The sequence below is a fragment of the Megalopta genalis genome, unplaced genomic scaffold, assembly GCF_051020955.1.
Source record: "Megalopta genalis isolate 19385.01 unplaced genomic scaffold, iyMegGena1_principal scaffold0542, whole genome shotgun sequence".
NCBI lineage: Eukaryota > Metazoa > Arthropoda > Insecta > Hymenoptera > Halictidae > Megalopta > Megalopta genalis.
In genome coordinates, this window is record NW_027476611.1 from 36,404 (window position 1) to 49,781 (window position 13,378).

At 40.7% G+C, this 13,378-nt stretch overlaps 2 protein-coding genes across 2 annotated transcripts; both read right to left on the bottom strand.

Annotated features, from left to right (window-relative positions):
* Nucleotides 1–7,332: 7,332 nt before the first annotated feature.
* On the bottom strand, nt 7,333–9,231 carry LOC143263394 (uncharacterized). The gene has a single exon (XM_076528405.1). The coding sequence runs from the start codon at nt 9,229–9,231 to the stop codon at nt 7,333–7,335; it is 1,899 nt and encodes a 632-aa protein (XP_076384520.1).
* A 135-nt stretch (nt 9,232–9,366) lies between these two features.
* LOC143263391 (uncharacterized) lies at nt 9,367–12,599 on the bottom strand. Its single transcript, XM_076528402.1, has 3 exons — nt 11,651–12,599; nt 10,092–11,218; nt 9,367–9,951 (listed from the first exon to the last, which is right to left on the bottom strand). Exons 1-3 carry the CDS (start codon nt 12,597–12,599, stop codon nt 9,367–9,369), a joined length of 2,661 nt encoding a protein of 886 aa, XP_076384517.1.
* Between the last annotated feature and the right edge of the window lie 779 nt (nt 12,600–13,378).

Consider the following 13,378-nt stretch of genomic DNA (forward strand, 5'->3'; position numbering starts at 1 on the left):
ATTTAGCTTCAAATCAATGCGATGTGGAAGGTTTAGCTTCAAATCCATGAGAAACAAATGATTTAGCATCAAACACTTGGGGTATAAGTGATCTAGCTTCAAATGCAGACGAATCGAACGAGTTAGCTTCAATTCGCATGCGATACACATCATTACCTTTCAATCCATGCGAAATAGAAGGCTTAGCTTCAAATCCATGCGATGTAGAATGTTTAGCATCAAATCCATGCGAAACAAATGAGTTAGCTTCAAATCAATACGATGTAGAAGGTTTAGCCGCAAATCCATGCGAATCAAATGATTTAGCTTCAGATACTTGCGATATAAGTGATATAGCATCAAATGCAGGCGAAACGAACGAGTTAGCATGAAATCCAAGCAAAACACATGATTTATCTTCAAATCCATGCGATGTAGATTGTTTAGCATCAAATCCATGCGAAACAAATGAGTTAGCTTCAAATCAATACGATGTAGAAGGTTTAGCTTCAAATCCATGCGAATCAAATGATTTAGCTTCAGATACTAGCGATATAAGTGATATAGCATCAAATGCAGGCGAAACGAACGAGTTAGTATGAAATCCAAGCAAAACACATGATTTATCTTCAAATCAATGCGATGTAGAAGGATTAGCTTCAAATCCAAGCGAAACACATGATTTAGCTGCAAATCAATCCGATGTAAAAGGTTTAGCTTCAAATCCAAGCGAAACACATGATTTAGCTTCAAATCAAAGCGATGTAGAAGGTTTAGCTTCAAATCCATGCGAAACAAATGATTTAGCTTCAAACACTTGTGATATAAGTGATATAGCTGCAAATGCAGACGATTCAAACGGGGTAGCTTCAAAAGCCATGCGATACATATCATTTTGCTTCAAATCGATACGATGTAGAAGGTTTAGATTCAAATCCAAGCGAAACACATGATTTAGCTTCAAATCAATGCGATGTGGAAGGTTTAGCTTCAAATCCATGAGAAACAAATGATTTAGCATCAAACACTTGGGGTATAAGTGATATAGCTTCAAATGCAGACGAATCGAACGAGTTAGCTTCAATACGCATGCGATACACATCATTACCTTTCAATCCATGCGAAATAGAAGGCTTAGCTTCAAATCCATGCGATGTAGAATGTTTAGCATTAAATCCATGCGAAACAAATGAGTTAGCTTCAAATCAATACGATGTAGAAGGTTTAGCCGCAAATCCATGCGAATCAAATGATTTAGCTTCAGATACTTGTGATATAAGTGATATAGCTGCAAATGCAGACGAATCAAATGGGATAGCTTCAAAATCAATGCCATACATATCATTTAGTTTCAAATCGATATGATGTAGATGGTTTAGCTTCAAATCCATGCGATACAAATGATTTAGCATCAAACACTTGGGATATAAGTGGTATAGCTTCAAATGCAGACGAAACAAACGAGTTAGCTTCAAATCCATGCGGAACACATGATTCAGCTGCAAATCAATGCTATGTAGATGGTGTAGGTTCAAATCCATGAGACACAAATGATTTAGCTTCAGATACTTGCGATATAAGTGATATAGCTCCAATTGTAGAGGAAACAAACGAGTTAGCTTCAAATTCATGCAAAACACATGATTTAGCTTCAAATCAATGCGATGTAGAAGGTTTAGCTTCAAATCAATACGAAACAAATGATTTAGTTTCAAATCAATGCGATGTAGAAGGTTTAGCTTCAAATCCATGAGAAACAAATGATTTAGCATCAAACACTTGGGGTATAAGTGATACAGCTTCAAATGCAGACGATGTAGAAGGATTAGCTTCAAATCCAAGCGAAGCAAATGATTTAGCATCAGATACTTGCGATGTAACTGATGTAGCTTCAAATGCAGGTGAAACAAACGTGTTAGCATCAAATCCATGCAAAACACATGATTTAGCTGACAAATCAAAGCGATGTAGAAGGTATAGCTTCAAATCCAAGCGAAACACATGATTTCGCTTCAAATGAATGCGATATAGAAGGTTTAGCTTCAAATCCATGCGAAACAAATGATTTAGCTTCAAACACTTGTGATATAAGTGATATAGCTGCATATGCAGACGATTCAAATGGGGTAGTTTCAAAAGCCATGCGATACATATCATTTTGCTTCAAATCGATACGATGTAGAAGGTTTAGCTTCAAATCCAAGCGAAACAAATGATTTAGCATCAAACACTTCGGATATATGTGATATAGCTTCAAATGCAGGAGAAACAAACGAGTTAGCATCAAATCCATGCAAAAAACATGATTTAGTTTCAAATCAATACGACGTAGACGGTTTAGCTTCAAATCCAAGCGAAACACATGATTTAGCTTCAAATCAATGCGATGTAGAAGGTCTAGCTTCAAAGCCATGAGAAACAAATGATTTAGCATCAAACACTTGGGGTATAAGTGATATAGCTTCAAATGCAGACGAATCAAACGAGTTAGGTTCAAAATCCATGCGATACACATCATTTATCTTTAAATCCATTCGAAATATAATGCTTAGATTCAAATCCATGCGAAACAAATGATTTAGGTTCAGATACTTGCGATATAAGTGATATAGCTTCAAATGCAGGCTAAACTTATGAGTTACCTTCAAATCCATGCGAAACACATAATTTATCTTCAAATCAATGCGATGTAGAAGGTTTAGCTTCAAATCCATGCGAAACAAATGATTTAGCTTCAAACACTTGTGATATAAGTGATGTAGCTGCAAATGCAGACGAATCAAATGGGATAGCTTCAAAATCCATGCGATACATATCATTTAGCTTTAAATCGATATGATATAGAAGGTTTAGCTTCAAATCCATGCAAAACAAATGATTTAGCTTCAAACGCTTGCGATATAAGTGATATAGCATCAAATGCAGGCGAAACGGACGAGTTAGATTCAAATCCATGCGAAACACATGATTTAGCTGCAAATCAATGCGATGTAGAAGGTTTAGCTTCAAATCCATGCGAAACAAATGATTTAGCTTCAAATACTTGCGATATAAGTGATATAACTTCAAATGCAGGGGAAAAACGAGTTAGCATCAAATCCATGCGAAACACATGATATAGCAGCAAATCAATTCGATGTAGAAGGTGTAGCTTCAAATCAAAGCGATGTGGAAGGTTTAGCTTCAAATCCAAGCGAAACACATGATTAAACTTCAAATCAACTCTATGTAGAAGGTTTAGCTTCAAATCCATGCGACACAAATGATTTAGATTCAGATACTTCCGGTATAAGTGATATAGCTTCAAATGCTGGGGAAACAAACGAGTAAGCTTCAAATCCAAGCGAATCACATGATTTAGCAGCAAATCAATGCGATGTAGAAGGTTTAGTTTCAAATCCAAGCGACACAAATGGTTTAGCTACAAATACTTGTGATATACGTTTTTAGATTCAACTGCATGCGCAACAAAGGAATTAGCTTCAAATCCACGCGAAACAAATGGTTTGGCGTCAAATACTTGTGATATACATGATTTAGCTTGAACTGCATGCGAAACAAACGAGTTAGCTTCAAATCCACGCGAAACACATGATTTAGCTTCAAATCACTGCGAAGTAGAAGGCTAAACATCGATTCCATGCGAAACAAATGGTTTACCTTCAAATACTTGTGATATACGTGATTTAGCTTCAAATGCATGCGAAACAAACGAGTTTGCTTTAAACCATGCGAAACACATGATTTAGATTCAAATCAATGCGATGTAGAAGGTTTAGCTTCAAATCCATGCGAAACCAATGATTTAGCTTCAGATACTTGTGATATAAGTGACATAGCTTCAAATGCAGACGAAACAAACGAGTTAGCTTCAAATCCAAGCGAAACACATTATTTGGGAGCTAATCAATGCGATGAAGAAGGTTTAGATTCAAATCCATGCGGAACCAATGATTTAGCTTCAGATACTTGCGATATTAGGGACATCGCTTCAAATGCAGACGAAACAAAGCAGTTAGCTTCAATTCCATGCGATACACATGATTTAGCTTCATATCAATTCGAAGTAGAAGGATTAGATTCAAATCCATGCGAAACAAATGGTTTATCTTCAAACACAAGGGTTATAAGTGATATAGATCCAAATGCAGACGAATCAAACGAGTTAGCTTCAAAATCCATGTGATACACATGATTTAGCTTCAAATCAATGGGAAGTAGAAGGCTTAGCTTCAAATCCATGCGGAACAAATGATTTAGCTTCAGATACTTACGATATAAGTGATATAGCTTCAAACGCCGACGAAACAAACGAGTTAGCTTCAAATCCAAGCGAATCACATGATTTATCTTCAGATCAATGCGATTTAGAAGGTTTAGCTTTAAATCCATGCGAAACCAATGATTTAGCTTCAAACGATTGGGATATAAGTGATATAGCTTCAAATGCAGGCGAAACTAACGAGTTTCCTTCAAATCCATGCGAAGCACATTATTTAGCTGCAAATCGATGCGATGTAGAAGGTTTTGCTACAAATACATGCGGAACAAATGATTTAGCATCAGATACTTGCGATATAAGTGATATAGATTCAAATGCAGGAGAAACAAACGAGTTAGCTTCAAATCCATGCAAAACACATGATTAAACTTCAAATCAATGCTATGTAGAAGGTTTAGCTTCAAATCCATGCGACACAAATTATTTAGCTTCAGATACTTGCGATATAAGTGATATTGCTTCGAATGCAGATGAATCAAACGAGTTAGCTTCAAAATCCATGCGATACACATGATTTAGCTTCTAATCAATGCGAAGTAGGGGGCTTAGCTTCAAATCCATGCGAAACGAAGGATGTAGCTTCAAACACTTGTGATATAAGTGATATAGCTGCAAATGCAGACGAATCAAACGGGGTAGGTTCAAAATCCATACGATACAGATCATTTAGCTTCAAATCGATACGATGTATAAGGTTTAGCTTCAAATCCATGCGAAACAAATGAGTTAGCTTCAAACACTTGCGATATAAGTGATATAGCATCAAATGCAGGCGAAACGAACGAGTTAGCATGAAATCCAAGCAAAACACATGATTTATCTTCAAATCAATGCGATGTAGAAGGATTAGCTTCAAATCCATGCGAATCAAATGATTTAGCTTCAGATACTTGCGATATAAGTGATATAGCATCAAATGCAGGCGAAACGAACGAGTTAGCATGAAATCCAAGCAAAACATATTATTTATCTTCAAATCAATGCGATGTAGAAGGATTAGCTTCAAATCCAAGCGAAACACATGATTTAGCTTTAAATCAATGCGAAGTAGAAGGTTTAGTTTCCAATCCATGCGAAACAAATGATTTAGCTTCAAACACTTGTGATATAAGTGATATAGCTGCAAATGCAGACGATTCAAACGGGGTAGCTTCAAAAGCCATGCGATACATATCATTTTGCTTCAAATCGATACGATGTAGAAGGTTTAGATTCAAATCCAAGCGAAACACATGATTTAGCTTCAAATCAATGCGATGTGGAAGGTTTAGCTTCAAATCCATGAGAAACAAATGATTTAGCATCAGATACTTGCGATATAAGTGATATAGCATCAAATGCAGGCGAAACGAACGAGTTAGCTTGAAATCCAAGCAAAACACATGATTTATCTTCAAATCAATGCGATGTAGAAGGATTAGCTTCAAATCCAAGCGAAACACATGATTTAGCTTTAAATCAATGCGAAGTAGAAGGTTTAGCTTCCAATCCATGCGAAACAAATGATTTAGCATCAAACAATTGGGATATAAGTGATATAGCTTCAAATGCAGACGAATCAAATGAGTTAGCTTCAAATCCATGCGAAACACATGATTCAGCTGCAAATCAATGCTATGTAGATGGTGTAGGTTCAAATCCATGAGACACAAATGATTTAGCTTCAGATACTTGCGATATAAGTGATACAGTTTCAAATGCAGGGGAAACAAGCGAGGTAGCTTCAAATCCATGCAAAACACATGATTAAGATTCAAATCAATGCGGTGTAGAATGATTATCTTCAAATCCATGCGAAGCAAATTATTTAGCATCAGATACTTGCGATATAAGTGATATAGCTTCAAATGCAGGGGATACAAACGAGTTAGCTTCAAATCCATGCAAGACACATTATTAAGCTTCAAATCAATGATATGTGGAAGGTTTAGCTTCAAATCGTTGCGACACAAATGATTTAGCATCAGATTGTTCCGATATAAGTGATATAGCTACAAATGTACGGGGAAACAAACGAGTTAGCTTCATATCCAAGCAAAACACATTATTAAGCTTCAAACCAATGCTATGTAGAAGGTTTAGCTTCAAATCCATGCAAAACAAATTGTTTTTCCGCGTAATTGATATTCGCGGTTCCCTATGACTTTTCAAGATGCTAGGGATAATAAGCTGAGTTTCGTTTCTTTAACTTGGAATATATTTGAACATTCAACTTCACATCGATATAGAGTATAATTTTTAGAGAGTAGACTATTCCGTGTTCGGGTTGATGGTAGAATGAATGTTGTGTGTTGTGTCTTCTCGGAGGTAAGTTCGGTGTGGGTGTGTTCTAAATTTGGGACAGTCGGATTTGTGGATTATTCATTTTTTGCGAGGAGTGAGGGAAACGGTCGCCCTGACTGATTGGAGTACGAAATTAGAAAGGTGACCGCCCCAAACTAAGGGTCACCCGCAGGTAGTGTTCGTGCCCTCGGGTGACGCCCGCGAAGTAATCCGAGTGTCCCAAGGATAGGCCGTAGCAAACAATGATCCGGAAAATGCCTCTTCTCGGTGGAACATGCATATCGTAAAAAACGGCTAGAATTGACATTTGGTGACCAACTGTGGGTCATAAAAGAAATACTTGAATAGACGACGGAAATGGCTTTCAACGAAATTGTTTGCTACGGGTGTTCTGGCATTTCGATTGCTTTGTCCAAAATATGCTATTTCCTAGGGCCTTCGGTCCCTGGGTTATCCACATCTGGCAATTTTCCTCTTCCCAGGGACGGGCGTAGATGGTCAATAATGTTTGACTCGAGGACAACATCTTTGCTCGTTTGATTTGTAGGGGTTCCGTCATACAACGGAACATTCTCCCCCCGTTGAGAGGGTACTGATCAAGATCAAGTTGACAAGTATGTGTGATGGTGAGTGGTTGTTTATGTTTGTATGTCTGAATTTACTTGGCTAATACTAAGATATATACGATTGGGAACTTAAAATGCTACATTACAATGTTGGCGACGCTTGGTATGAAACAGAAGTGTTGCCTTATGACCTATAAGATTAACAATAGTGAAACCCTTTTCCTATTCACATATTTCGTGTCCTATCATGGTTAAGTTGTTCTCTCGTGGTTGATCCTCCGATTGACATAATAACGGTACAAGTTTTTTCACGCTCCGGTCGAACACGTTCGAGGCTGTCCTGACAGTAGCTACGCGAACAATGCCGTCGGAGCCTGGGTGAGTTTTAATGATTCTTCCGAGAGGCCTGTGCATTGAGGGTACGTTGTCTTCTCTGAGCAGAACGATTGCACCTTCGATGATGGGATGTTGACCCCCGGTCCATTTATTGCGATTTGCCAATTCATTCAGATACTCACGATGCCAGCGCTTCCAGAAATGTTGTTTTAATTGTTGAACACGCTGCCATGCTGATAATCGATTTGCAGGGGTTCCTTGTAGATCGCGATCGCGCAAGCTCGTGAGTGCATCACCGATGAGGAAATGACCTGGAGTGAGTGCGAGGAGGTCGGAGGGATCTGAAGAAAGTGGAGTGAGGGGTCGAGAGTTGAGGATAGCTTCGACATCGATAATCAGTGTATTAAGCCCTTCAAATGTGAGTAATTCCGGGCCTACGACGCGTTTTAGATGATATTTAAAAGATTTTACCGCAGCTTCCCATAAGCCTCCAAAATAGGGAGCTTGTGGAGGAATAAAATGCCAATTGATGGCTCGTTCAATGAGGAAGGTGTTGATTTTTTTGAGATGGTCGTCTGATCGTAAGAGTTCTCGGAGTTCTCGTAGTTCATTATTGGCTCCCTTGAAATCTGTACCGTTATCTGAATATAAGTTCACACAAAATCCCCTTCTTGCGATGAATCGGCGTAATGCTGCAATGAATGCTTCGCTGGTTAGGTCACTGACTAGTTCAAGATGAATTGCTTTTATTGCGAGACAAACAAAGACTGCCACATAAACCTTGACTCGACCGCGGTTGCGATGTTGTTTTTCTTTGATAAAAAAAGGTCCGCAGTAGTCGATTCCTACGTTTGTGAATGGACGCGATTCTGTCACTCGTGCTATTGGTAGATTACCCATAATATAATCCACGGATGGAGGACTTGCTCGCCGGCAACGTACACATCCATGAATGGTTCTCCATACCAGACTTCTACCGTCTATTGGCCAGTACGTTCGTCTTAGTGAATATAACGTGGTTTGTGCTCCCGCATGTAGAAGATTCTTGTGTTCATTCATAATGATGCAGGTGGTGATATGTGATTTTGGAAGGAGAATTGGATGTTTTTGCGAGTAGGTCAGAGTTGAGTTTTTGAGACGTCCTCCCACTCTCAGAAGTCCGTCTTGATCGAGAAATGGATTCAATTTGGCCAGTTTTCCGTGTAGATAGGGATCCGATTGACGACGAAGCGCCAGTATTTCTGTTTTGAAATATATTTCTTGGAGCATTCTGAGGATGGTAACCCTTGATTGGGATAGTTCAGAGACAGTCAAGCTTCCCTTAATGATTCGACCCGGCCTCCATCGCCGACAGATTGCAATGACTCGCACTAATTTTGTCCATGATGAATACCGTTCGAGGATTTTCGCGTCTTTGGTGACAGGAATTGTTGCCATGCAAATTGCGATTTTTCGCTCCGGATCGTTAATGTGTGTGACTGGTTCCCAAGTAGGCCAGTGTGAGTGCTCTTGTTGGAGCCAAGATGGTCCGTTCTGCCAGACGGATGATTGTAAAAAGTCTTTAATTATTTGACCCCGCGACAACAAATCTGCAGGCTTGTCTGTAGAACTGACGTGGCGCCAATCTATGATGGTTGTAGTGGATTGAATTTCAGACACTCTGTTGGCGACGAAGGTTTTTAAGGTGTGTGGTGAGGATCTCAACCAATGTAAAACTATCGTGGAATCTGTCCAATATACTGTGCGTTCGATCTGCAGGCCTAGTGCCTTCTTCACGGTGGTCATGAGCGATGCTAGCAACACCGACCCACATAATTCAAGTCGCGGAATGGATTTGCTCTTTAAAGGTGCGACTCTGGATTTTGCGACTAGAAGTTCCACGATTGTCTCCCCGTGATTGTTCTGAGATCGAATATACACTCAGGCCCCGTAGGCCCTTTCGCTAGCATCGCAGAATCCATGTAGTTCAATGTTGGATGCAGATTGAATGACGGTTTTTCGCCGGAATCTTGCCTGGTTGAGCAGAGGTAATTGAGAGTAATATTGACTCCATTTATTGTGTATTGCCATAGGTAAGGATTCGTCCCAATCGATTCTTAAAGTCCAGAGCTCCTGAAGGATTAGTTTTGCCGTAATGATGACTGGTCCTAATAGGCCTAGAGGGTCGTAAATTTTTGCAATTTCTGAACTAATAAAGCGTTTGGTGGCGCGGGGTGTGTGGAGAATGGGTCTAACAGTGTAGGTGATGGAGTCATCTGCCGAATTCCAGACTATCCCTAAAGTTTTGACTATTGATGATTCGCCTAAATGTAATTGTTGATTTATGTTTTCATCGGGTAGATCTTCGAGTAAACGTTTGTCGTTGGATGCCCATTGCCTGATGTGCAACCCTGCTGTGTTGAGTAATGATGTTAGTTCCTTGCGCAATGAGATGGCTTCTTGGATCGTGGGGGTTCCAGTTATCAGATCGTCTACATAGAAATCTTGTTTTAAAACTTTGGACGCCTGGGGATGTTCCGGTGATGTTCATCGTCCGCTAATTGGGTTAAGCATCGTATGGCCAAATAGGGCGCTGCTGATAGTCCGAACGTGACGGTGTTCAGTTGGAAGGTCTTAATGCTGTCGTTATGGTCTCGCCAGAGTACTTGTTGAAATTTCCTATCTTCTGGACGTATTAAAAATTGTCGGTACATCTTTTCGATGTCACCAGTGACAACGTATTGATGTGTGCGGAATCTCAGGAGAATATACAATAAGTCATCTTGGATTTTGGGGCCAGTATGTAATACGTCGTTGAGTGATAGACCCGTGCTTGAGGCAGCTGATCCGTCGAAAACGATGCGGAGCTTGGTGGTTTGGCTGGACATCTTGAGTACCCCGTGGTGTGCAAGGTAATAGCCTTCGTTGGTATCAGGGATCTCGGACATGTGGCCAAGATCCAAATATTCCTTAAAAATAGCTTCGTACTGATTATTTAACTCCGGATCTCGTTTTAACTTTCTTTCTAAGGATAGAAATCGTTTATAGGCTGCTGACTTCGATTCTCCGAGTTTTGGTTTGTCGTTGTTGAATGGAAGTGATACGACGTATCTTCCTTCCGCGTTTCGTGTGATCGTGTTTTTGAAATATTCCTCACATGCTGTTTCTGCTTCTGAGAAATGAGGTATTTGTGGACCGTCTTCAATTTCCCAAAAACGTGTGAGATCGAACTGGAGTGATGTGTGTGTGTGGCATGAAGCACTTCTTATTGGTTTGAATGTGGGTGCGCTCCCCCCGATTACCCAACCCAACATTGTTTTCTGAAGATATAGGTCTGGGTCATCGGGTTGTGAAAGATTGATCTGACCTACACTTAAAATGGATAATACCGTGCCGGCCCCTAACAGCATGTCGATTGGTGCCGGGCGGTGGAACGTAGGATCTGCGAGTTCGATGTTTCTTGGGATGTTTAGGGTGGCGCGATCAATTGTATCGCCTGGAATTGCGGTTGCAATGTTGGGCACGACCAAAAAGGTGAGAGTTCGTTGATAGTTCTTGATTCTGGAACGGATGGTGGCCTTGACGATGTGTTTCGCCACAGTAGTGAGAGTATCGAGCGCGCCGACCGGAATAGAACAATGTTTTAGAGGTAAGGAGAGTTTCTTTGCAAGATCTTGTGTCATGAAATTTGTGGTCGAGCAGGTGTCGATTAAAGCCCGGCATGTCACTGGTTTATGTGTCCTACTGATAGCGTGGATGATTGCCGTAACCAAAAGGTCGTTTGATTGGGAGTCTACAATAAAAATGTTGTGAGTGTCCCTGTCCCTTGAGATCCCACGAGGAAATAGTCACCGATTGCACAAAGGTTGGTCTGGCTCAGTGATTTCTTCTTGTGGAGCTGTAGTTGATTTGGATGTGTGTGTGGTCGTAGTTGCGGAGGTGGAGGGTTTCTGATTCACCGTATCGTTTGGTTGGTGTATAAGAGTGTGGTGACGTTGGTTGCAAATTCGGCATGTGAAAATCGAGCGGCATATGTTAGTGGTGTGACCAGGTCGTAAACAATTGTGGAACAATGAATTTTTTGTAGCATTTTCTAGTCGCGTAGTGGGGGAAGCTGAATTGAAGACTTCACAATCCCGAACCATGTGTGACCCGTTGCAGATTGGACATTGCGCAGGTTTGGCGGTGAAAAATGTCTGCGTCTTCGAGTAGTTTGCGTGGATACTTTTAGGAGATGTATTTACTGAGGGGTGACGAGTTCTGGAGATTAGATTGGTTCCGTTGACAACTATTGAACAGTTTGCTCGTTTTCGTAAGAATTTGATGAGGTGCGTGTATGATGGCATTTGCTTGTCTGGTAGCGTGAGTTCCCATTGCAAGATTGTATCTGAATTGAGTTTTGATAGGATTGTTGATATGAGAAGTGTGTTCCAAGTTGCTACGGGTTCCCCGAGATTGTTTAATGCGCGTAGATGTTGATTCAAGGTGTCTAGTAAATCGTCGATTGCTTCGGGTGTGTCTTTTGCGAGCTTCGGAATCTCTCGAATCGCATCACAATGTCGTAAAAGGGTTTTGCGTGGACAGTCGAATTTTTCTTTCAGTATTTCAATCGCGGCCGGATAGTTCACATCGGTCGTTGTTAACGATTTGATGCATGCGGCGGCCTTCCCGGTGAGGGTTGATCTTAGGTATTGCAATTTTTGCACTGAGGTGAGGTTTTCGTTGCGGTCGATCGTCGATGAAAACAGGTCGTAGAAGGATGACCAATTTTCAATGGTTCCGTCGAATGTCGGTAATCGCATCTCCGGTAATTTTACGGCTATGGGGGCTGATACGATAGATGCTGGTGACTCAGTAAGGTTGTTGCGCGTGTTGTTCCGTGACTCGTCTTGTTGAAGAATTCGTTTTGCACGAGCTACAACTGCGTAATAATCGCATTGGATCTCTGATCGTCGCGATTCTTCCGATGAAACTAGCGTTTCTATTTCAAATTGTATATCATCGAACCGATTCCATGATTTAACAAGTCCATTGAGATGTTCGGTTATTAATAGTTTATCGCAGTGATCTGGATCTTGTGAATTGTCCAGAACTCTGGTAAGTATTGTAATTTGACCGATAATGTTACCACGTTTGCGGCGTAACGTGCTGATTTGGATGTCTGCGGAAGCCATTGTAGGAAAACGGGACGCGATATGGGAATCGATGATGCTATGAATGAGCCTACCTTTGTGATGCGAAGAATTGAATGATTGGGTTTCGCTGATGTTCCTGTTTCCTTGTGGTTCTTAAGGCGGATGTGTACTAGGATTTCAGAGTTGCTAGCGTGGATCGGCCTGATACTGGTGGTGTTATGATCCTATGAATGATCGTCTGTTGGTTGTGTTGTCGATGTCTGTTGAATTCACAAACACTAAATCCGGCTCGAAGGACCAATGTTTTTCCGCGTAATTGATATTCGCGGTTCCCTATGACTTTTCAAGATGCTAGGGATAATAAGCTGAGTTTCGTTTCTTTAACTTGGAATATATTTGAACATTCAACTTCACATCGATATAGAGTATAATTTTTAGAGAGTAGACTATTCCGTGTTCGGGTTGATGGTAGAATGAATGTTGTGTGTTGTGTCTTCTCGGAGGTAAGTTCGGTGTGGGTGTGTTCTAAATTTGGGACAGTCGGATTTGTGGATTATTCATTTTTTGCGAGGAGTGAGGGAAACGGTCGCCCTGACTGATTGGAGTACGAAATTAGAAAGGTGACCGCCCCAAACTAAGGGTCACCCGCAGGTAGTGTTCGTGCCCTCGGGTGACGCCCGCGAAGTAATCCGAGTGTCCCAAGGATAGGCCGTAGCAAACAATGATCCGGAAAATGCCTCTTCTCGGTGGAACATGCATATCGTAAAAAACGTCTAGAATTGACATTTGGTGACCAACTGTGGGTCATAAAAGAAGTA